The sequence below is a fragment of the Meles meles genome, chromosome 3, assembly GCF_922984935.1.
Source record: "Meles meles chromosome 3, mMelMel3.1 paternal haplotype, whole genome shotgun sequence".
NCBI classification, from domain to species: Eukaryota; Metazoa; Chordata; class Mammalia; order Carnivora; family Mustelidae; genus Meles; species Meles meles.
In genome coordinates this window covers 81,697,654-81,723,666 of record NC_060068.1, presented here as the reverse complement: position 1 = coordinate 81,723,666, position 26,013 = coordinate 81,697,654, and the positions used below count along the sequence as shown (strand labels likewise).

The following is a 26,013-nucleotide window of genomic DNA, read 5'->3' as shown; positions in this document are numbered from 1 at the left end:
ATTTAAAAAATAGATGAAAACCACCATCTTTTGTTTAGGAAAAAAAATGTATAGATGTGTAGATTGGGCACTGCATAAAATCTAGGGGACATTACTTGTAAAGCTGTGTGCTGTAGCTTTGAGCTATATCCATCTTGACAAAGGTGTGCCTTTTGTAATTTGTAAAAGATACCAGATGGGATCCCAGGTCACTCATGCCCAAAAATTATGTCCAGAATATCCTTTATTTCTCATTCCATTTGGTTAAGTTTCCAATCCCTCACCCTTGATTAGAGGCCATAAAATAGAGAAAAATTCTAGATAGGAATCCAAGTGAGCTGAATTCTGTACTATGAATTAGTAGTTTTGTCGTGGATGCTATTATTCTCTTTTTTAATTAACATATAATGTATTATTTGTTTTGGGGTACAGGTCTGTGAATCATTAGTCTTATACAATTCATGATGCACACCATAGCACATACATTCCTCAATGTCCGTCACCTAGCTACCCCAGCCCTCCCACACGACCCTGCCCCCCAGCAGCCCTCAGTTAGTTTCCTGAGATTCAGAGTCTCTTATGGTTTGTCTCCCTCTTGGTTTCATCTTCCTTCATTTTCTCCCTCCCTTCCCCTATGATCCTATGTCTTATTTCTCAAATTCCTCACATCAGAGAGATCATATGATAATTGTCTTTCTCTGATTGACTTATTTCACTTAGCATAATACCCTCTAGTTCCATCCACATTGTTGCAAACAGCAAGATTTCATTTTTTGATGGCTGCATAATATTCCGTTGTGTATATATACCACATCTTCTTCATCCATTCATCTCTTGATGGACATCTAGGTTTTTTCCATAGTTTGGCTATTGCGGACATTGCTGCTATAAACATTGGGGTGCACATGCCCCTTCGGATCACTACATTTGTATTTGTATTTGTAAATACCTAATAGTGCAATTTCTGAGTCATAGGGTAGTTCTCCTTTCAACTTTTTAAGGAACTTCCATACTGTTTCCCAGAGTGGCTTTACCAGCTTGCATTCTCACAGACAGTATAGGAGCGTTGCCCTTTCTCTGATGCATGCTATTATTATTAACGAGATCCAGCAATTTCTGTCTTTTACCTACTCTCCACAACACATGGCTTCAACTTCTTGGTCTAAGATGGCTGTTCAAGCTCCTGCCATCATGTCAGCATTCCACTCAGGAGGAGGAGGAAAGGAAGGAGAATAACATCCTTCCTTTCTTTAAAAATACTTCCCAGAAGTTGCACTTGCCACTTCTATTTATATACCAGAACTTAGGTCACATATTTAAGTGCGAGGGAGGCTAGGAAATGTCTGGATTGGCCAAGTGCCTAGCTAGAACCAGGAGGTCTCTTCCCATAAAAGAAGGAAAAGGCTATTGGGGGAAGGAATCATGGCATATTGACTAAAGTCTCAACCACAGGTAGAGTCAGTCCTGAGGAGAAAAGTGTGTGATCATATTATTTATTTGCTGAGGACTCCCTCGTGCAGCGAGCCAGGGGGGCCCCTGGGGATCTTGGAGACATGTTTGGGTTCTCATTGATAGAGCATGTGTAAAATATCATCTGCTGATGGTTGGTCACTAACCCCAAATCTTTTCCCCTGCCCTGTTGCCACAGCACCTGACACTATCAATACCTAGCATCTCTTGAATAATTACCACGTGCCATGCACAGTCCTAAGGGCTTGATATGCACTATCACATTTGCCCCTCACCAGTACACCATGAGGTTCTTTGAGACCTAGGGAAGCCAAGGACTGGCTCAAGCTCCCAAGTGCAGGGCAGCAGCTGGATCAGGATTTGAATGCAGGTCCCTCTGTTCCAAAACTCGAGCTCCTAAACACTATACCATACTGCCTGACACTTTCATTTTTAACTTTTAGCAAGGGAAGACTGCCCTGGCCGTGGCCTCCAGGAGCAACCACAGCCTTGTTGTGGACATGATCATCAAAGCAGAGAGATACTATGCCTGGAAAGAGGTAAGGAAGCATGATGCCAGCTTAGCAGTGGCTCTTCTGCAACCACCATCTTCTTATGGGCAGTGTGGGGCTTGTGTAATTCTTTTTTCTGCTCTAATGGGAGGGTCCTGGTCCGTGCAATTATAACTATCCCTTTGGCCTGTGCTGCTCCATTCATGGAATGAACAGCTGCTGCTTCCTCCCTTTGCCAACATCAGGAGTCAGAACTGAGGTATGCAGAGCTCATTGGGCTAAGCGGGCTGGTCTGGGTTGGCTCTAACGGGCTTAGTATGCTTGCCCTGCACGTTTGGCTCCCAGGTTTGTGCCCTCTGTCACGGAGTCTCTGGCTTGCTACTTTGTGGAAGTTCTCAAACCCACATTCTAATGAGTGATAACGAAGTTTATGTTCATGGCTCTGCTGTTTTCTACACACTCCCTTCTGGCTGTTACTCAAATGTCCTATGATAGTCACAAAAACCTTATTCATTTTGAGGACACAGAAGACTTGACTCCAAGACATTCTCTGTCCCTTTTTCGTTATTATTTCCTCGGATAGCTACCACACATGCAGCTTCTCAACAGCAGGCCTTCCCTCCAACATCAAAATCTAAGCCCTCAGGCAGGATTTGCATTATTGGGCAACACCTTCAGTTTCTACTTTCGGTTGTTTGCATCCTATGCTGAATGGCTCCCCTAGTCTAGTAGGTTGGTGCCAGAATTCAGGTCTTAACCCTCATGTGTGTTTATCCTGAGGAGACTCAGGCCTGGTTTGCTGTCTAATTTACCAATCTGTGAAATTTCCCTTAAATCTTTAAGGCAAAGTGCATTGATTTGCCTCTTCCTTGCTCACAATCCTATTTAATTGGCTCAGGGGTCCTGATACATATATTTGGATGATATGACATATAAGTCATTTAAAGGCCACACCATCGTCCTCGAACTTTTCTTACTTGCCTATAAAACAAAACATTTTTGTGACCATTAGAAATGCTTTCTCTCTCCTCCTCCTACTTGATTTCTATTCCTCCTGCTCCTTCATTTTCTTCCTCTTGGCCTTAGCTTCTTTCTCATTTTCTTAGATCATCACTGTATTTGATTGAAGGTAACTTTCCCAACTTCCACCTTTTCTCTTGCTTTTTAAATGACTGTTTTCACTTTTTCTTTGAAAATAGAAATAGTCATTTGCTATATTTTTAATGTTTTAATGCTGCTAGCATTTTTAGATTCTTTTTCCTAGAGGAGAATTACTATTCCATCAAATGAATAAGCTCTTTTTCCTAACAAATCTTTAAGATGTGAGAGTTAGATGAACTTTGAGAATCCTACACAATACATAAACGTGTGAAGGAGACTGTCCGAAATATGAGCATTGTTAACCTTAATGACAACTGGGGGCAGACATCTGGAGTGGGAGGAAGGCTTGTTTTTTAATATATATTTTTAAATGTTTTAAACCAAATTTATTATTTAAAGATTTATTCATTTATTTTAGAGAGAGCATGTGGAGGGGAGGGGGAGGGGGAAGGGGAGGGAGAAACCCAAGCAGACTCTGAGCTAAGGGCAGTTCAGACCCAGAACCCTCAGATCACAACCTGAGCCAAAACCAAGAGTTGGCCGCTTAACTTATTACTTATTTTAAGGTCACTTTGTTCATTAAACAAATCTATCCCCTGCTTTTTTAAAAACCAAATGCATTTATTATTATTTCAAATTCTCTTTGTATTAAATGAGTTTCTATTCTGGCCTAATATAAAATGATTCCTAATGAAGAACATCAAAGAGAGGACTGACATTTCCTCTCTTATATCCATCATTAAATCCAGTGGTTAAGAGGCAAATGGGAAGCTTCCTAAAATCTGGCTCATGCTATTTTAATTTCCACTAGTTTTGGCACATGAAATATATACTGCAAATATTTCAGTGTTTGGCAGACAAACTATTAATGCTTTCACGAACTGTTGAAAAAGACCTGGGCTTTCCAAATTGATGAACCTTTCCTCTGGAATCCTGAAGGACCACCCAACCCAATCCCGGAATGCAGAGCATGTGTGTTTCTCAAAGAACTAAAAATGCTGTGGTGCAAAGGTTGATGCATTTTGCAGGTCTTCCCTCTACCTTGTGGTGTTTCAGATTTTGTTCTTGTTGGAATCCTCATTGTTTCAGGAGAGGGAATGAAGAGAAAAGGAAAAAGTGAAGGGACCATGGCTCCCATGGCTTCCAAATTTGTTGGATCCCCCATCCTCAGCCTTTCCTCTTTCAGGACTCCCTGGGAGTTAGGCACTGTGGGAGTAAAGCTAAGGTTGGGACAGAGAAAACCCTGTATTTTCAACCTCTGAAACACTTAGAGGTAATTTATACCTTTTGTTACAGTCCAACTTCTGTTCACAAGTTTCAGATACTAGAGAAAAGACTGGCCCGTTTGCTTGAGCATGCTTCCCAGGACATTGTAGACCTTCCAGAGGAGCTCACAGGTGCTGTGAAAGACACAAGCTGCTCTGTGACTGGGCTGAGGTGCAAGGCCCACCATGTTCTTCCCAGAGGTTTTGACAACCAGGTGTCCATGTCCTCTTATTCCACTTCCTGTCCCAGCATGGACTCCTCCCTTGCTGTTCAGATTATCTTTCACTAAGATTCACTTTTAATTAAGGACAAAAATAGGAGTTATCATATATAAAAAAGGAGAATAGATAGGAAGTCCCAATCCTCGGGTTGTGTGTCCTGCGTATCCTTAACTGATCTGCAACCTCCTGAAGGAGGATGACCTTCTTTTTTTTTTTTTTTTTAAAGATTTATTTATTTGACAGAGATTACAAGTAGGCAGAGAGGCAGGCAGAGAGAGAGAAAGGAAGAAGCAGGCTCCCAGCCAAGCAGAGAGCCCGATGCGGGGCTCGATCCCAGGACCCTGGGATCATGACCTGAGCTGAAGGCAGAGGCTTTAACCCCCTGAGCCACCCAGGCGCCCTGAGGATGATCTTCTTGGAGGATAACCATTAACCTCCTGAAGAAGGCCTGATAGCACGTACGACGTATGACGGGTGCAGCGCTAGGAAACCATGACACCTGCTTTCACTTGGAGATTTTTCTCCAGTTTCTTTGACTGGATTCTGCAGAAGGGACAAAAGGAACCTTTGAAAACTGAGAAAACAAGCTATCAGTGCACAGTGCATTTGGACTAAGCCTGGCTGCAGTGACTTGAAACTAAATAGTATCGACCCCTGTCCTCTCCATTCTTTTGGCCCCCAGAGTTAGGCTTCTGCTTTGCTCTCCTCACACCAGAGAGCAGGATGAATGGAGGGACCAGCTTTAGGGTCTTATTAAGAGTATATCCAATCTGGGCTGAAATTTTGATATGAGAAAATCAGACAGACAAAAGAACAGGGGAGGGGGGACCTCAGCTGGTTAAGTGTCTGTCTTCTGCTCAGGTCATTATCCTATGGTTCTGGGATGGAGCCCTGCATCGGGCTCTCTGCTCAGCGGGAGCCTGCTTTGCCCTCTCCCTCTGTCTACCACTTTGACTACTTGTGCTCTTTCTCTGTCAAATAAATAAATGAAATCTTAAAAAAAAATGAACAGAGGATACTGGTTGAAAGTAAGGCCTTCAAAGATACATATATTATTGTGATATTTCCTTAGCCGAGGCAACCCCTCTGTTTTCTTGTGGGGTGAATAAATATCAGCAGGCTGGGATAGAAGCATGTAACATGGCAGAAGTCCTCACGTTTCCTGTGTCAGACAGTACTCAAGCTTTTTATTTCAGACGTTTATCTCCATTGTTATCTTGAATGACAAAAATGTCAGATAATACTGACAGCATAAGTCTTGGCTACTACCTTACCAGTTATATCTGAAAAACTGTATACAAACCATGAAATAAGGCAATAAGCAGAAAATGAAATCTTCTGATGTAGTTATCTTTAATTTAGCAGCATGGTGAGAACATCAGGGGCCCATCAACCAGCTTTACTTTGACATTCAAGCAAGATCACAGTTTGGAGACCAGACATATTCGCAGTCTCCTCTGGAAACTGGCTTACCAGCAGCTTAAGGCCAATGAGTGGCAGAGGCTGGCCCGTTCTTGGAACTTTACAGATGACCAGATCAGAGCCATTGAGGAGCAGTGGACAGGTGAGCATGGCTTAGATGTGGACAGGAAGGAACAGCAGTTCTTCTTCGTGGTAGATCTTCCAAGTAAGTGGTTGGTGCTCACAACAAGCAGCAGATGCCAAGGGCCCAGGAATTGGGACAGTTAGCTTAGGACCACAAAGACTGAGAACTTTGCAAACCATGAATGTTCGTGGACTCTACAATAAACTAAAGTTTGCAAAGGATAATTAACGAGCCATTTGGAAAGTTGACATTTAGCCTTTAGGGAAATGAAGGTTCTCAACTGAATAGGCGGTAGGGAAGCAAGGACTTAACAGCTTGTCCCTGGGGAACCAACCTCTTCTAGTGTTTCTTGAGATTGTTTTGGGGTGAAAATGTTCATTCTCTAACAAAAGGCTTACTGTTTAGTGCTTCTACTCCAGGAGGAATCCCTTAAGCCACATCTGGGTATAGAGTTCTTATAGGATGCAGTCTTGAGTGAGACCACCTATCCCATGAGAGATGTGGGACACAGACTCAGGGCTCTCTCGAGAAGATCCCAAGCCATGGAATCAATTCAGCCAGACTCCAGCTGTCAGAATTAGTGAGGTCAGGTCAGCTGGAGTCATTAGCTTTGCTTTTTTATGATTTGACCAAAACCTGGGAAATACAAAAAGTTTATTTGGCATTAATCAACTAATTAGCTTTAAAAACAAGGAAACAGATACTTTTCTTGGCAAAACATTCTATCCATAGCACTTTCCTTACATGGATATTATGATGTGAACAAGTCCCATGTTCAGGAGCTGATCTGCATTATGTAGATGGCAAAATCACAGCCCAAGAACACATGTCATTCACACCACATACAAGTAAATTATGGCACTTTTAATTGCTAATTCTACGGCTACGTTATGGAGAAGATAATGCATTGAAAATGTTGAACATTGACTATAGTTTCTGAAAAGATTTCTTTTTTACTGTTTTCTTTTTCACTAATTAGGCATTTGGCATTCTGTGAAGTTTTTAAGAAAATTTAGTTGCCTTCTGGAAATCTCTCTTGACCTAAAGAACTGATTTGAAAATAGTGTGTCTTCAGAGTACCTGCCAGCAGGATAAAGGGGATTTAAAGTGTTTTAGTCAAACAATGTGGAGTGCCCAGAGTGTGTTTAGCTCTACAGGTGAGGGATACAACTGCTCGAGGAGCCACGGTACATTATTTGGTGGAATTTTTTTTTTTTAATTTATTTGACAGACAGAGATTACAAGTAGGCAGAGAGGCAGGCAGAGAGAGAGGGGGGGGAAGCAGGCTCCCTGCTGAGCAGAGAGCCCAATGTGGGACTCGATCCCGGGACTCCGGGATCATGACCTGAGCTGAAGGCAGAGGCTTTAACCCACTGAGCCACCCAGGCGTCCCGATGGTGGAATTTTTAATCTAGTTGGCGTGATAACAGCAACATTCATAATCCAGATACAATCCAGGGTTAATGGTTCTGGCACTAAGGAGTTTGTGGGCTTAATTTTAAGCAAAGGAGTGACACATTGATGGTGCTATTGAAGAATTAGTTTGGCAAGGGCAAGATTAGGAAAGGAACAGGATTCACCTAGGAGTACATTCTTTATGGTTACAGTTCACTCTCCGTTCAGTACCTGCTTCTTTAAGTCTGTCCAGCAGGCTTCCTCCCCAGAGCTCAGGCCCTCCTTCTGTGGTATCTGCCTGCTCCCACACAGTGGTGACAGCTAGGAGCCTGTTCTGTGTTTGTAACTGTGAACTCCTGTTGCGAGAGACACAGCTCAATACTTTCCCCAACATCTCTCAGGGCTTAGGTATCCAGTGAATAATCCTGGTCCAGGGGATGCATACTTCCACCAGAAACTGGAGTGGCAGGCCGGTACACATTTGCTGCTCAAAGAGTGGTTAACAGACAGCAACACCAGCATCTGAGTGCTCATTAAAAGTGCAGATCCTAACCCCAGACCGACTGTGTGAGACTCCCTCCATTGTAATAGGATTTCCCATTGAAGTAAGCACTTTGCACGTGAGAAATGGTGGTGATAGCAGTGCCACGTGAACGCTGAAGGAGAGTTCCCCATCCCATTCAGATTGTTCCTTACCATTGGGCAGGGACTCAGCTGCTTCATGTCTTCCCTGTTCCTTCAGTCAGTGTCAAGCACAGCAGGTGCAAGACAAGTGCTGGAGTGAATCCAAACTTTGGTCACCCTAAAGCAGTTCCAGTGAGGGGAACTGGAAGGGCCTTAATCCACTGGCCTTTTTAATCTAACAGCCATCAAAAGAGTGAGTTGCAACCACAGTCATACAGAAAATTCAGTGAGAACCAAGATCACAATAAAAAGCATGTAATAAAAATCATGTGGTGTTTTGCCTCTGACTCTATGTACTTGGCACAGGGAAGGGAAGTTTCCATGAACACGGCCACAGGGCTCTGCTCATCTGGCTGCATGGGACCCTGATGACACAGGCCACTCCGGTCAAGCATCTATATGAAGAACTGATACGTGCAGGTTTCCCAGAACTAGCTGGTGAGTTAGTTTTCAAGACGGAAGCTCCTTCTCCCTTCAAATGGTGGGGAGGACAGTCAGCAGAAACAATACTGTCCGTTAACAGTGGCAGTCCCAGTCTGATGAGAGCAGTGGCTCGTAAAAAATCCGCAGCTCCTCTGGTGAGTGACTCTGTCAGTACTGAGCCCACCTTAGCCTGGTGGTTCTCAGCATGACCCCCCTGCTGGGCATTTGAAAAAAGTGGGGGAGGATTTCTGTTGATGTGACTGTGGCAGGGTGCGGAGGTGTGTGTGGCGTGTGGGGAGCAGGAAAGGGCAGGAATGCTAAGCCATCTCATAAAGTTAAAGGAGAGTTTCAAAACTGATTGATAAATTAGGGGATGTTAAAACTCTCACGTAATAATAACCATTCAAGCAAAATATAGGCACATCTGCCATTATTTTCACTGATGCAGTTTTACCTGAAGCTGAGCTTAAAATGTCTGGATCATACCACTGAGCCAGTACTCCGTTTCAAGAGATCGTGCATGGATGACAGCTCCTCCTGTGACATTATCTTCATAGCACTGGGATTGTTCCATCTACTTTAAATTTCTTTGTTTCTATAAGAGTATCTGTAAGAACTCTCAGGGAAGGGTAAGAGGCACTCCCCTGAAGTGGTGCAGGGATGTGCTCAGGAGCAAGACTGTGTGGGTCTGTACTTGACCTCCAGTGCTGACAGCGTGTGATCCTGAGCAAGTTCTACACCCTCACGGTGGCAGTTTTCTCCTTTACTAACTGGAAAATTGCCTGTGTCGAAGAGTTGTTGGGGGATTAAGTGAGTCATAGGGCCTGGCACATAGTAAGTACTTAATAAATGTTAGTTTTAATAATAAATGTTATCTTATTTTTTCCAGAAAAGATCCGTCAACAAAAAACCGAAACAGACTCAAGGTCCAAGAAATGTGCAGTTTCATAGATCCTAAAGAAATTGTATTTAATTGATTTTCCACTCAGCATTGTCCTTTAAATTCAGTCCTCTAATGCCATAAAATTCTAGCAGTAGTATTGATTTTCAACTATGACGATGGTAGTGACAGGAAGCTCTACCAGATGAAAAAATGGTATTAGTACTTTCCAACTACAGAAATGAAAGGTCAGAAATTTTTTTTGATTTTTACTTAAAGCAAATTGTATATGATTTTTGCCTTTTGTCATTTGATGCAATATGTGTCTAGGTTTTGCACATCTTTTTTTTTTTTTTTTTTTAAGTGTTGGTAGGAGCAGCTTCCTGGTATGTGAAAAAAACAAGAGATTTAGAATAGACATATTTTTTTTCCGTTTTTCTCTTTTTTTGACACACATGGTTTCAATCATGGTTTGCCATTTATTTTTTAATTTTTTTTATAAACATATAATGTATTATTAGCCCCAGGGGTACAGGTCTGTGAATCGCCAGGTTTACACACTTCACAGCACTCACCATAGCACATACCCTCCCCAATGTCCATAACCCCACCATCCTCTCCTGACCCCCCTCCCCCCAGCAACCCTCAATTCGTTTTATGAGATTAAGAGTCTCTAATGGTTTGTCTCCCTCCCAATCCCATCTTGTTTCATTTATTCTTTTCCTACCTCCGAAACCCCCCACGTTGCATCTCTACTACCTCATATCAGGGAGATTATATGATAGTTGTCTTTCTCTGATTGACTTATTTCGCTAAGCATGATACCCTCTAGTTCCATCCACGTCGTTGCAAATGGCAAGATTTCATTTCTTTTGATGGCTGCATAGTATTCCATTATATATACATACCACATCTTCTTTATCCATTCATCTGTAGATGGACATTTAGATTCTTTCCATAGTTTGGCTATTGTGGACATTGCTGCCATAAACATTTGGGTGCATGTGCCCCTTCGGATCACTACGTTTGTATCTTTAGGGTAAATACCCAGTAGTGCAATTGCTGGGTCATAGGGTAGCTCTTTTTTCAACTTTTTGAGGAAACTCCATGCTGTTTTCCAGAGGGGTTGCAACAACTTACATTCCCACCAACAGTGTAGGAGGGTTCCCCTTTCTCCACATTCTCACCAGCATCTGTCATTTCCTGACTTGTTAATTTTAGCCATTCTGACTGGTGTGAGGTGGTATCTCGTTGTGGTTTTGATTTGTATTTCCCTGATGCTGAGGGATGTGGAGCATTTTTTCATGTGTCTGTTGACCATCTGGATATCTTCTTTGCAGAAATGTCTGTTCATGTCCTCTGCTCATTTCTTGATTGGGTTATTTGTTCTTTGGGTGTTGAGTTTGCTATGCTCTTTATAGATTTTGGATATTAGCCCTTTATCTGATACGTCTGAACATATCTGGTATGTTCTCCCATTCTGTCAGTTGTCTTTTGGTTTTGTTAACTGTTTCCTTTGCTGTGCAAAAGCTTTTGATCTTAATGAAATCCCAATAGTTCATTTTTGCCCTTGCTGCCCTTGCATGGTTTGCCACTTATTAACTGTGATTCAAGTTCTCAGATCTGCAGTTTCCTTCTTTATAAAATGGGGTAGTGTCTCACTCTTCCACAGCATTGAAAATCAAGGTTGAATGCCTGTGAAATGCCTAACCTCATGCCCACCATATTGAAATCATCCACTGTTATTTCTCTTCAGTGAGAAAAACTAGTTTTGGAAATTTACACTTACTGTTGGCTTTAAATTACACATATGTGTAGTATATTGCTTAGAAAAGACCAGTAGTGTATACACCAATGTTTGTTGTTTTTTTAAATCTCTTGGTGATGTAATTACAGGTGATTTTCATTTACTTTGTACTTTTTGGTACTTTCCAGGTTTTTTTTTGACAGTCAGCATGTAGTACTTTTATAATCTGAGAAAGTTATGAAATAAATATGAAATCAGATATCAAGTTATATCAATTTATCTGCACCTATTCATTATAATTTAAGGCTCTCCATTTTCAAATTCTGACTTTTTTTTTAATATATTTTTTTTTATTTATTTGACAGACAGAGATCACAATTAGGCAGAAAGGCAGGCAGAGAGAGAGAGAGAGAGAGAGAGAGAGAGAGAGAGAAGAGGAAGCAGGCTCCCTGCGGAGCAGAGAGCCCAATGCGGGACTCGATCCCAGGACCCTGAGATCGTGACCTGAGCCGAAGGCAGAGGCTTAACCACTGAGCCACCCAGGCGCCCCTCAAATTCTGACTCTTAATTCTATAAGGCCAGAGATAAAATCCTGAGCAATATCAGTACAGTTATTCTATCATGAATTTATGGTTTTACATCTTTGTCTCATGCTGATTGTAAATGGGTCACTTTTATGAATGTTTAAAATAGGTACTATATCCACATGAATCCAAAAAGTTTTTAAGAAAGGTATTCAGTGAAAAGTCTTGTCCCCATTTGTTCTTCAGTATGGCTGGTTTCCACTGACCATGCTACTTGCTCCCTCTTTCAAAATCTGGGTAACCTCTTCATGCAAATGTAAACAAACAGAATACATACTCTTACTGTATAAGTAAGAGTTGTGGAATTTAACTTAAGCTAGCACTAATTACTTGCTTCCACCTTGGACAATATACAATTTCTAGAGCTTAAAACTTAAAAATATGATTTTTAAGGTTATGATATTCTTAATTACAATATTCATAATATTCCCTTTAGTTTGTCCATATGGTATGGCTTGGATATTAAAAACCATACCTAGTTGTCATCTAGGTTCCTCAAAAGGCACATGAGACCAAAGTCAATGAGTACTGTTTTTCAGGAGTGCAAATCCAAGGAAGCAAGACAGGAAAAAAGGAGTGCGATGGGGGAAGGTGGGTGAAATGCCAAGTTGGCTACCACTTGGGATGAAGCATAACCGATCATCTGATTTCCAGGGTACTTTCTTCTGAGAGAAGGGATGGACTAGTATACCTTGGGGCAGTTCATACAGCGGAGAAAGAAGAACTGATCTGTTACCACAATGGGGTGTTAACTCTGGGCTGCATGAGTAGGCTCCAAGTGGAACCTGTTGTGCTTCTCTCAGAGTGCATGGTGAAGTCCTAGAGAAGAACGGGGCCGAGGTATGGGTAGCCAAGAGGCACTGTTGGTTTGTGTTTTTTGTAACTCCTGATGCGCTGTCTGCCACAGTGGTAGCTGGACCAGAATTCACAACAGTGCTGCAAAAGAAGGATCTAATACTCTAAGACACAATACTCTAATTCTTTTATTCTTTAGTTCAGAAAAGCCTTGGTGTGCCCTTTAGGAAATAGGATACTTGCCTATCTCACATTTATTCTCATGTTCTATTACAAGGTGAGACAATAAGAAAAACTATTTCCTATAATAAAGTTAGAGCACAGAGCTAGATCACATTCAAAGTGAAAGAGGCTTCTAATTAAGTCCATCCAATTCTGTTAAAGATATGAAAACTGAGGCTATGGACAGATTCTTTAGAACTGACTTGTTTTTATGTAACCCAGAGTACTTTATGAAATAGGAGGGGTAGCTAGATCTGTTTCACAAGTGGGATCCTATGATTTATGACATTAAATTCCTGGCCCAAGATAACCCAGCCAGCCAACAATAAAACCATTAGAAGCCTGGTCTTGCTTTCCTCAGTCACTTTTACCCAGATGGTTTCTTCCACTGAAAAGCCTCTGCGCAGGCCTGGATGGTTTGCTGAATTGCCCAGTGCTATACCCACTCCATACGGCGATGTTTAGATGTTCAGAGAGAAAAAAGGTTCAACACCATACAGTTTCAGAAAGGCAAGAAGAGAACATCAAAAATAGGATCATTCTAAGAGGAAATTTTTTTGATGTTTCTGTCTCTTTTTGTGCTAGCAAAAAAATCTTTCCCTTTTAACATTAAAATTATTCATAGATCTTACCAATTCCCATTTTAATTGTAATAATCTTAGGAAAATGAAGACTAATATACCAACATCACAGAAACTTTGTATTAAAGTATCATTATTACTTTTTAATTTTAAAATAAAAATACCTTAATTCTATTTTAATATTTTTAGTAAAGTTCTCAGAGTTGACTTGGTAACACTGGAAATGATTTAGTCTTTTGGAAATAATGTTGAGAAACAGGATTTATATACTTTGATGATGTAATCAGTGACCGGCTGAACCTATTAAAAAATGAAGTCATTTTTTAATTTAAAAAAGTTTTACTTAATCGTTAAATTAAAAAAATAACATTAAAATAATCCTACATATAGTTACAAAGGATGGTATGGCTTGAAAAAGTCTCTTGTAATTTTGAAAAGATGAACATGATGTATCCATGATGTTTTAACAATATGAAATTTTAAAAATGAGAGACTTCTAATCCTTGGTAAAACCAGAAGAATTAAAAGATCTCAATATGTACATATTCATTTTAGTCAACCACTTTTATGGAATGGATGCTTGTGAGAGATTGGGTGTGAGTTGACCTGGTTCCGAGGGATCTAGAAGCTGAGGTACTATTTTCAGGATGAATTGTCCGGGGATATTTTGCTGCAGCAGCTTGAGGAATGGTTTGCTGAAAAGGTAAAAATCTGCTTTTAACAATCCCATAAAATTACACATATTAAATACCATTTCATTATACATAATTTAACCAAACAAACATTTGTTAAGCATCCAGTAGATACATGCAATAAGTTGGTAAAGCAGTCATTGAAACAAATAAGATGTGGTTCTTAATCCGTATGTTAGACTGATGTGCTCAATACCCACAATTCTGTATCAGAGCCATATTCCAGAGAATCACAAAAAGAGCCATGGGAGTCATTCTTCAAAGAAGGCTCAAGTGGAATCTTGTAATGTTTATAGAGACCAACTACAGAAAGGGACTTTATGGTATTTGGAAGACACCATCTCTTCATTTTAATCAATTTTCTCCTCCCTGTTTCTGTTAACATATGGAGTTCAATTTCAGGGATCATGGGGAAAGCTCTTAGGAATCCTGCCTGGTCCTTGTTTCAAACCAGAGTAAAGCACATCTCTTATATATCACCCCGGTTCACCTGGGAGCTGACTAAACCTTTTCCTATCATAAAAGAGGAGATATTTCCGGAAGCCTGGTGCTCCTTAGTGTGGATTACAACTTTCTATACAAATAACTAGACGTTGAGGAAATACGGTGAGAGAAGGATACCCAGACCATATCAGAGCTCGGGGGAACATCTTGGACCCAAGCACCGAAGCATTAGAATCAGTACACAATCGACTTCACTTTGTCTATACAAGTACGTATTACATGCATTCATATGTATAAAATGTACAAGTCTAAGGATTTCCTTTATTATACTGGATACAGCTTCTGAGTAGGTAGCAGTAGGACCTGTTATGCAATTCTCAATCCATGTCACTGAGCAGTACCTGTACATTCGTAGTACAGTCTTCCACTTAGAAAAGTCATCTTTAAAATATCTGAAGCAAGATTATATGTATTTGATCAAAACATTCACTATGTATTTTAAAAACCCTTTACTTAAAAAAACTTACTACAAAGGTCTTCATGACAGGTACTGCTTTAAGAGTTCCTCTTTAAGGAAATGGAAATGGAAAAATAATTTCCTGTTTTGTTTTTTTTTTATATTTTATTTATTTAACAGAAATAACAACTAGGCAGAGAGGCAGGCAGAGAGAGAGGAGGAAGCAGGCTCCCTGCGGAGCAGAGAGCCCGACGTGGGGCTCGATCCCAGGACCCTGAGATCATGACCCGAGCCGAAGGCAGTGGCTTAATCCACTGAGCCACCCAGGCGCCCCAATAATTTCCTGTTTTAAGAGGTATTTTATATAAATGTTTCATTGTACATAAATAACTGGATAACCATTACAGATGGGGAAGGTTCTTCCAGTTTCCATAACTAGTATGAAAATTTAGTTGCTACCACCTAATCTGACCCCGTTAAAAGAGTTATTTCTCCTTGGGAAGGATGGGCAAGAGGAAATGTAGAAACAGATTCACCTTACCAGTGGTTGGTTTCATGATCTACAAAAATAGGGCAGAGAATCAAGTAGCACTAGGGACAAGCAATTATCCAGCAGATGGGGCTAAAGTGTCAAAAATCTGGCTACTGGTTTATTAGTAATAATTGTTTCTGGTAGTTACAGGTCTTGATTTGGGGGATAAAATGAAAAGTAGTACAGAGGACTGCCATAGTGTCCGTTAAAACAATTCTAATTAGGTAATCATGCAAGCAGTTTATGGCTGTCTCGTTCATAACCAATTAACTGGAGAAGTACTATACATATTGAATCAGCAAAGGACAGCTAGGGAGGGGAATCTAAGAAACAGGGGTTTTAAGTCTTTTATTTCTATGTTTGTTTGTTTTCGTAGAATAAGAATTTCTATCATTAGTACAAAAACAAAAGGTTGCCTAAATTAAAAGTAAGCATATATGTGGTCTCCTTATGTCTTCTGTATCTTAGAAATGGATAGTCCCTCTCCCTCTCTATACACATAAGCGCAGACAAAAATAGAAATGACTTCAGTTGTTCTTACTTCTGATAACTAATCTCACATACTTAAACATATATTGAGAAGTCACTTAAGGACTTTCCGAGGCTACAACCTCTGAAGGCTGACACTCCTCCACCCTCCATATCTTCCATCTTGGTGCCTCAGTCTCCACTTCACTGTGGTCATTCTTTACCTGAGGCTAAATTTAAATACTCCAGCTCCTCTTAATCATCTAGCAACCATCTAGTGCCAGAAAGAAAAGGATGTAAACTTATTTCACATATATTTTTGCTAATATTTTGACATATTATGTAGACAGGAGTGTTGTCTAATATTGAAAATTTATAAAGGGGGCATTTTCTTTTAAAGTCAATTCTTGTTGGTCTTTAAGGATGTGATTTTGTAACTTTCAAAAATTAAAACTTTTTGAGACAACTGTTGATTCATATGCAGTTTAAGAAATAATACAGAGGTATCCCATGTACCTTTCTCTAGTAATTTTTATTAAGTTAAATCTGCTCATGGTTTTACAATTTATAAAGTGCCTTTTTTTTAAAGTGTATCTCATTCAATTTTCACATTATCTTATTTACTCCTGAATCCAGAAAATAACTCTAGGAGCTAAGTATTCTTAACACTCCCATTTTACACAAGAGGAAATGGAAGCTCAAATATTTTACTTGATTTGTATATGATCACAAAGGCAGTAAGTAGCAAAACTGAGGCACTAACTCAAGCTTTTTTATTTTTGCTTAAATTCCAAGCATTTTCTTTTCTATCACGTGAATTTATTGCAACCCCCTACATTTTTTTTGAAACTACAAGTACGCTGACAGTTATATAGAAAAAAGGGGAAGAAGACTTTAAAAAAGAGCAAAAATTAAAGACTATAGAAATAGGGAAGTGTTTCTTGTAATCAAATACCTGCTACACAAACAGCAGGTAATGAGGAAACTGCTTTTGTCTCTTTTTTTAAATTAATGAGAAATCATTTGTCTCTTCTGGTCACCAACATAGTGGATAACTTTTTGTGTTGATAATTTTTACACTGTTGAGAAGAAACAACGTTTCTGAAATTAATTTCCTAAAAAAGGAAAGGTAGATTTAGAGCAGGTTTGATAATTATAAGTATATAAAGTACCATAATAAAAGGTAGAATAAGTAAGAGTCATAATGAATTTTCATCTTTTCCTCAACATGTAGCTTAAGTGCTTATTGGTCTATAAATTCTCAGGAAAAAGATTTTTTGACAAAGGTCATCAAATATGTACTCACCACTGTGACTGGATGATGTTTTTCCACAACAACTGAGCTCATGGGAGGAGAAACTCCCATTATGGCTAAGCTGCTACTAACTCTGTTTTTTGAGGCAAAATCACATCTCCCTGTGATCCGGGCTGTAATTGTTCTTCCAGCTTTCTGTTGTGCAGATGTCACAACTCTGGGCACATACTGAAAAAACAAAGGAATATCCAGCTGGTAGAAAAATCCATAGCAAAATATATAGTACTTTTGCTTCTATAACTTGTGAGGGAAATACACAGGCACTTAAAAAATAATTGTATATTAACCAACTTTAACATGGAAAAAATAAAACAATCAGACAAAAAGCAAAATATAGAACCAAGCACCTTAAAACGCCCCTTTAATTGGGTGTACCAACCATTTTATAGGATTTTATAAACTTTTTTTTCCCCATTTTATTTTTTTCAGCATAACAGTATTCATTGTTTTTGCACAACACCCAGTGCTCCATGCAAAACGTGCCCTCCCTATTACCCACCATCTGTTCCCCCAACCTCCCACCCCTGACCCTTCAAAACCCTCAGGTTGTTTTTCAGAGTCCATAGTCTCTTATTTTATAAACTTTTAATAAACTCTTCATTCTGAAATACAGATTCATAGGAAGTTGCAAAGATAGAGAAGTCCTGTATATTCCTCACCTGGTTCCCTGCAAGGATTACATCTTATATAAGTATAGTATAATTATGATGTCAAAGCCAGAAAGCTGACATGGGTAAAAATGCCTTGGTATTATAGATCCATTTCATTTTTATCACGTTTGATTCCTGTAACTATCACCGTAATCAAGACACAGAACTATTCTAGCACCACAGTTTCCCTCTTGTGAACTTTTAGGATCATATCCATTTCCCTTCCTCATCCACCCTTAACCCTTGGCAACCATTATTCTGTTTTATGAATGCTTTTGATCCTTATGTATAATTAACTTTACGCATATGCCTCTCAGACATATGCTTTTGTGATTTTTTTTTATTGCTTTGATAGTATACTTTTCCTCACAAATACAGAGACCTGTTATAACTTTTTTTTTAACAGATTTTTAAAACTTTTAAAAATTTATTTATTTATTTATTTGACAGAGAGAGAGAGAGAGAGAGCACAAGTAGGCCGAGAGAGAGAGGGGAAGCAGGCTCACTGCCGAGGAGAAAGCCTGATGTGGGACTCGATCCCAGGACCCTGAGATCATGACCTGAGCCGAAGGCAGAGGCTTAACCCACTGAGCCACCCAGGCGCCCCATGTTATAACTTTTAATGAGAGGTTTTAATAACTGACAAATGAAGGTTTATCTAACTCAGTTATTTTCCTACTATAAAGGAAACAAGTTTTTGTAAATGAGGATTCCCCTTTTCAGTGTTTTCTATAGAATATTTTGCAAAAATGAGATGATCATATCAAAAGGTAATGTCAGCTTATACAGCTTTTGTTATTTATTGCTGGATGATACTCCAGAAAGATTATATTTCTATCAGGAATAATATATATTTAATTTAATTTGTGGTCCCTTATTAATTTTTCATATATGCAGTTCATTTTCTCAACTATCCATGTTCTTTAATTATTGCCAGAAATGGGTATTGCTCTAAAAAAATGTTTAATTGCTCCTGATATAGATACTTACAGTATTTTCCCTATTTCATTTATCTGTTTTATTTTTCAATGCACATAAATTTAAAAAATTATAGCTAATTTTATCATTAATTTCTTCCATAATTGAATCAAGCAGCTTGCCTTGGACAGCTGGGGTACTTACACCCTTCTAACATTTACTTATTTGGGTTTGACTTATTAAAACATGTGAAATTTCAGTGTGAATAATGAACCTAAATTAATTTTCCCTCTAACCATAGTTTTTCCAAAAGCATTATTAGTGATCTTTCTTCATTGTCTCGTCTATCTGAGGTTTCATTCATTGAAGTTCTTTACACATCTGCATCTAGCTACAGGTGGTTACAACTGTATACTGAAAGAGGATGATTGTGCATTCCATGAGAAATGTCTCTGGGAAAATTAAAATGACAGAATATTGATATGTCAGGAAGACCCTTGGAAAACAGCACTCAGTGAGGTTTTGTAAATCCTTGGAGAGTTTGGATTTGAGACTTAGAGTTGCAGAGAAAACCAAGTAAAGACAAAAATGAAGGAATCAATTCCAAGAACAAAAAACTGTACTAGAAAGGAAATATAGGCGTAATGTGCATTTGTAGCTTAGCCATATTTATATAGTCATCATAAACTTTAACTTAATGCAAAGTTGGAATATCTGTCTAAGTATATAAGTGGGTGACTCAGTAGGTTCAGCATCCGACTTTTTTTTTTTTTTTTTTTTTTTAAGATTTTATTTACTTGACAGAAAGAGGTCACAAGTAGGCAGAGAGGCAGGCAGAGAGAGAGAGAGGGAAGCAGGCCCCCTGCTGAGCAGAGAGCCCGATGCGGGACTCGACCCCAGAACCCCGAGATCATGACCCGAGCCGAAGGCAGCGGCTTAACCCACTGAGCCACCCAGGCGCCCCCAGCATCCGACTCTTGATTTTGGCTCAGGTTATGATCTCAGTGTTGTGAGATCGAGCCCCATGTTGGGCTTTGTGCTGAGTGTGGAGCCTGCTTAAGATTCTCTGCTTAAGATTCTCTATCTCCTTTTCCCGCTGCCCCTCCCCCTGCTTGCACTCTCTCTCTTTCTCTCAAATACATACATACATACATACAATGGATGAGGGAGGGGAAGGGAAGGAATAAGGTGGTACGAAAAGGCCAAGTTCTTTCATCCATAATAGAAGTCAACAGATAATGTCTGAAACTGATGCATGTGGAAATGATATGAGCATATAATTTAGAGAAAAAAAGGTAAAAAGGAGAAACAACTAATAGAATTTAGGGAGAGATATTTAGACAACTGCTTCTCATATATACTTGCAGAAACTATTTGGCTATTTAAATTTTTATGGGTCTTATGAATTTAAGAAACCGAAACTCTGATCTTAAAATATTTACAAATATGTTTTTGTGTACTTTTACTTTTGACCTTAGGAAAACCTTATCCTATTTCTTATGAAAACAAAGTACAAAAAGACTTTATGAACTGCTGATGAGTTTTAAAAACCATATACAAGGGGCACCTGGGTGGCTCAGTGGTTTAAGCCTCTGCCTTCGGCTCAGGTCATGATCTCAGGGTCCTGGGATCGAGCCCCGCATCGGGCTCTCTGCTCAGTGGGGAGCCTGTTTCTCCCTCTCTCTCTGCCTGCCTCTCTGCCTACTTGTGTCCTCTCTCTTTGTCAAATAAATAAAAAACAAAAACCCATATACAAATGTAAAACTGATTGCAGGTAAGAATATTTTTATGAAAAAATTGAAAACTGAAGTACAAGTAAGCTGATAACCATTCTGCTGCCCAGTCACATTTGAGGGGTATAAACACTCCCAACTCTAAAAGGTGTTCTTACTTGGAGGATGAAAGAATGAAAGAAAAACTAGGTAAATTTTGACAGAAAAACATGTGGCATGAGAAAAACTAGAGTAGTTGGGAAAATGTCCATGGGTGATAACCTTCACCCAACCAGCTGAGAACTGCCTTAAAATGCCTTTGGTAGGGGGTGCCTGGGTGGCTCAGTCGGTTAAGCACTTGCCTTTGGCTCAGGTCATGATCTCAGGGTCCTGGGATTGAGCCCCACATAGTGCCTAGTGCATAGTGTGTAGTACATAGTACTTAGGCTCCCTGCTCAGCGGGGAACCTGCTTCTCCCTCTCCCTTTGCCCCTCCCCCTGGTTCATGCGTGCTCTCTCTCTCTCACTCTCTCAAATAAAATCTTTAAAAAAATAAAATGCCTTCAGTAAGATGAAAAATACATATTCTAGTAAAGAACAATAAAGACTAAAAAGAAACCTCTATCACTTTTTTGAAATAGTTGTCTTAATTGACTTGCATGTTTACCAAGTCTGCTTTTTGTTTTCAAATAGTTTGTTCTATAATCAGATTGCATTACAAGTTCTGTTAGGTTCTTCCTTTACTTTATAAAAAGTGAAATTGGAAATTACAGAAAAAATAATCCACTTAGTGTAGCTTATTTAAAAGAGATGGCTTAATTATAATTTGTGAACCCATACTCAGTTCAGCTACACTAGCAAATTAATACACACACTCATGTTTGAACATAAAATGATGTGTAAGATATGTATATATAATTTTTAAAAATTTCCCGCTTTTTTTTTAACTGAATTTTTGACTAAAATGACCACTTACTGGTCCCAGTCATGTTGAATCACATTAAATTTATCAGCGTAATTGACTTAAAAAATGCTATAAAAATGTAAATTCTAGCATTTTATGCCATATCAACAAAAGCAACAAAATCAAAAGGATTAAGAAAGAAAAGGGAAATGATATATTTTTAAAACTCACTATTTTATCTTAGTAATTGACATGGAGACAAACTCTATTATTGGTTAAGAAACAGGGTTCTAGGGGCACCTGGGTGGCTCAGTGGGGTTAAGCCTCTGCCTTTGCCTCAGGTCATGATCCCAGGGTCCTGGGATCGAGCCCTGCATCGGGCTCTCTGCTCAGCAGGGAGCCTGCTTCCCCCTCTTTCTCTGCCTGCCTCTCTGCCTACTTGTGATCTCTGTCTGTCAAATAAGTAAATAAAATCTTAAAAAGAAAGAAGGAAAGAAAGAGAAAGAAACAGGGTTCTGTGGCCAAACTGTCAAAAGGCTGAATTCCAGTTCTGTTACTGCTTATATCCACAGGCAAGTTACCCCTTCCTCTCTCTAAACCTCAGTCTCCATTTATAAAATGAGGAAACCAGTGCTGGGTGCCCTCTCACTTTAAATTCAGATGAAGAGGAAAGTTAAGAGGGGGCCTCAGTATTACTAAAGAGTTTGAAAATCCAACTGAAATCTCTCAACTATTCCAACTGCGAGTTAGAAAAAGAATAAAGTTGTCCAGCCTTGTGAACTGCAAATTATTTGCTTGTATAACTGCCTAATCTATTTCTTGAAAAGTGCTTTCCACCATGAAATTCTGGAACTTTATTTAACATACTGAGGATGTCTGCAGAAATTAAAAATTTTGCAGAGGGAAGTGTTATTTTACTAGGATGGTAATTCTCCTTTCTCCAGTTATTTGTTTCCCAGGCTCTGCAGTTTATTCTCTGTAAACAGCTCCTTTCAGCTACTGAAAATACTAAGACTGGAAAAACTTTTGAATAGTTCCTATGAAGCCTCTGTGATTAAAATGAAAAGATAACCAGGCCTACCTCACAAATCTCTCTAGTCCCAACAATGACAGTTTCACATTAAGTAAACTAGCCGACTAACGTCCTTGTTCCTTTTTTTTTTTTTTTTTTTTGTTATTATGGTTTTTTAAAAATAAGGAGACAAATCTGAGGTAAATCTGAACCTGAGGACTGTAATTATATAAGGAAGGAAGAAAATTAGCATTATACTTACAGAGTGATTTGCTTCTGATTTTCCTCTCCCCCTAACCCTAAAGGCTGCATTTATGTGAACAAAGTTGCATGTGTATCTATTAATAGAGGAGGATGTAGTTGAAAGGGCTGTCTCCACAATATTGTGTTTTTCAGGTTTCAAAGACTTCAAAATTATCTCAAATTATTTCAAAAAGTAACGAATAGGTTGGTAAGCATACTCATTCATTTTCTTCCTGTGCATGTTCAGGTTTAAACATATATGCAGATGTACAAATGGTGTAGTCATACTTGAAGGGCATTTTTGAAAAACCTACGTCTGTGTATTATCTGAATATGCAACATGAATGACAAACCAGAAATTTAAATAAACACTCACTGTGTTTACTTAAATGAAATCATCTGTATAAAATGTGTAATCATAAAAAATAAACACAGCTGAACATATGTCAGAGTTGAATTTCAGTGTCTTATTTCTAAGTCAAAACTCCCTACACATTCAAATTTCTCTTAACAGCTATATTTTTTTAACCTCTTTGAATCAAGAGCAAATGTGATAAATAGCAGATCTCAACATATTTTTCCCCTAAAGTTAGTAGCTTCCAAAAGGCAGAAATTCATGTCAGCTGGAATACTCCAGATGGGCAGTTGTCTGGCTGACTCAATGCCTTCCTTAGCTACAGAGAGCTGTCCAGGGCAATGGAAGCTTCTGATGGTTTGCCAGGAGAGCTTTGGGACATTAAACCTATTCTGCCATCTTCTTTCCTCTCAGGTAAGTGCTTGGGGTCAGGGAGGAGAGGGACACAAGCAAATCAGAATCATCTCAGGAGCTTTCTAAAACTAGACATGCCTTCCTGCCTAGGGGATACATTGTTTTTTAAAAAGCCCAGCAGAAGTGAGTCTGGTAAGTTTGGATTGTATCTCTACTCCCTTCACTTTTGAGAACTGCTGTTTAAAGAATACAGGTTTAACAAGGAGAGCCTCAGGAGTCAGAACCTTGACATGCTTTGTAACTCTTCCATATTAATTAGCTTGATTAATTCCCCTTCAGGCAAGTTCTCACACAAATACTCCATTCTCATTCAACAGTTCTATGCTCTATGTACTTCTCTTGAAAGAAGCTCAGTGACTAGGAAAAACTACTCCCATCTTTATTCCAATTGTGAATTACAAACACAAACCTACTCAAATCAAGATGGAGTAACTACAGAATAGTATTAATGATATAGCTACATTCAGGGAAAGGGAAAGCTGTAGTTGAATACAAAATATTCAAAAGAGCCGTTCTCATATCCATGAGTTCCCTTCAAAATAAAGTCTGTCATCAACTCTTTCTCAAGAGTATTTTTCCTGAATAATTCTTGAAAAATGTGAAATGAAAAAGTTTTTAATTCTCACTACTGTAACAGAACTCTCAGCCATTATTTTCATTTGAAATTGTTTCAGCTACTTCATATATTAACTATTTCTATGGCTGGGCCTAATATAGAATATATAGAATATAGAATTTTCCTCCATGGGAATGTATGTCCTAACTGAAAAATCTCCAATATACATGCAAGTTTTAAGCCCCTTTCCCCACACAGGCACCTGTATGAACCGTACTGACCATTTCTTCTGGTGCAGCAGTAGCTGTAGACCCGGAGCCAAGAGTTGCAGAAACTGGAAGGTGAGCAGAGGAAACAGAAGTGGCCCCAGCAGAAGTGATGGAAGCAGCAGAGGTAAAAGCAGAGGCGCTGGCCGCTCCCATGGCTGCTGCTGGCGGGGATGGTGGCAGTGCAACCACTGAGGGCATCTGAGGGGCCACAGAATCTGACTGAGAAGAATGTTCTTTGCCTTGAACGCCAGGGCCATACTCTTCTTTTTTATTTGTGAAGTCTATCCCTACAAATTACAAAATAATTCCATTAACAGTCTTCCAGGTTAAGATTCCTTTTATGCCCCCCAACAATGAAAATACATAACAGCTAAAATTTGGTTCTAAAGAAAGTGTAGGAATCTGTCATGCATTGCATATAATGTTTAGCATTATTAACTGGTTAATGTTAGCATTAACCACTAAAGACCATTTCCTTCAATATGTGAAAACTAATGAAGATTTGCTTTTATGTAAAAGATAAAAATAAGTATGTACTCAGCTAGGATGTCAGTTGAGTAAAATGTATTCCCAAAACAGCCATTATAATAATATGGCCACACTGAGTCTAAGGATTCATTCTGAACAATTTCATACAACTGCCTGGTATTTAGATCTGTAGAATTTTTTTCTGATATCACTATACCCTCTCATTTCCATCTGTTGTTCCTATCCAAACAAAATCAATATATTTTAAACTTGATTTTTCAGCAAATAATAATCAGTAAATAACACTAAAAATCAGTAACACTAAAATTTTTACTTTTAACTTTGTAAAAGAAATCAGTTCTTGCAAGTGGATTAAATAACTCATGGATTAGGTATATTTACACACTTAACTAATTTTAGTGGCACGCTATATAGTAACCTCTCAAAAATGAACCTTACCCTTGGATCAAAGGAGCAACATTGGCTTCCAGAAGCTAAACCAAAGCGTTTCTTCATATTTTAGATCCCACCCTCCCCCCCAGTATTATAAGCACTGTATAAGTATTATAAGACTGTATCTGTATAGCACCCAACACCAGGGTGAGGGGTTGGAAATTCAGTCACTGAGATACTTCAGAATGTCTGAACAAAGGGTGTTCTATGGCCCTACGTTTAAATGGTTTTTGATGTTATCCTCTTTGTATTGGAAGTTTGGGCTTCTGTAAGTCCTTCTCTTAGGCTATCTTTATATAAAACAGAGTAACAGTACCTCATTAACAAAACTGAATGAGGATTATAATTCATAGATCTTTTGAAATCCTTTGATGAGAGGGACTAATTCAATGTAAAGTACTGTTTTTTACTTTAAAAGCAAAACAGAGTTTTAACATGTTTTTGATAGCAAGTGATTCTGCTTGTGTCTTTTTAGGTGGGTGGCAGACTTAATCAGATGTGGAGCAAGTACAAAGGTGAGTTCTCATCATGGGATTCCCTGGAATAGAGGTAGCTGACTAACTCTTGCTAATGTGGGCTGATTTATGCAGTTCCTTTTTGGCAATCACTGTAAGATTAATAATTGTTCTCGTTTTAACTGGGATAAGTTTTTTCATCTGCAAAGCATTTTTCTACTTTCCTAAAATTGCTTTAATATTTGGCAGGTACCATTTAAAGGCCATTTTTATTGTCACATTTGCCTTCTTCATAAAACTTCTAATTTCCAA

General features: G+C 39.0%; 2 protein-coding genes across 3 annotated transcripts in view; one reads left to right on the top strand and one right to left on the bottom strand.

The window, feature by feature from the left end:
* Positions 1-9,673, top strand: part of ANKDD1B (ankyrin repeat and death domain containing 1B) — a 65,249-nt gene extending 55,576 nt beyond the window's left edge. The window contains exons 12-15 of the mRNA XM_046000497.1: positions 1,893-1,988; positions 5,891-6,092; positions 8,460-8,591; positions 9,466-9,673. Of these exons, the coding sequence (XP_045856453.1) occupies positions 1,893-1,988; positions 5,891-6,092; positions 8,460-8,591; positions 9,466-9,527 (492 nt within the window). The 3' untranslated portion in view covers positions 9,528-9,673. The remainder of the gene's footprint in view (positions 1-1,892; positions 1,989-5,890; positions 6,093-8,459; positions 8,592-9,465) is intronic.
* Positions 9,674-13,587: 3,914 nt separating this feature from the next.
* POC5 (POC5 centriolar protein) overlaps positions 13,588-26,013 on the bottom strand; it is a 40,760-nt gene continuing 28,334 nt past the window's right edge. For both annotated transcript variants that reach the window (XM_046001036.1, XM_046001037.1), the window contains exons 11-13: positions 24,338-24,612; positions 17,285-17,461; positions 13,588-14,080 (exon numbers count right to left, since the gene is read on the bottom strand). In XM_046001036.1, the coding sequence (XP_045856992.1) occupies positions 13,937-14,080; positions 17,285-17,461; positions 24,338-24,612 (596 nt within the window). In that variant the 3' untranslated portion in view covers positions 13,588-13,936. The remainder of the gene's footprint in view (positions 14,081-17,284; positions 17,462-24,337; positions 24,613-26,013) is intronic.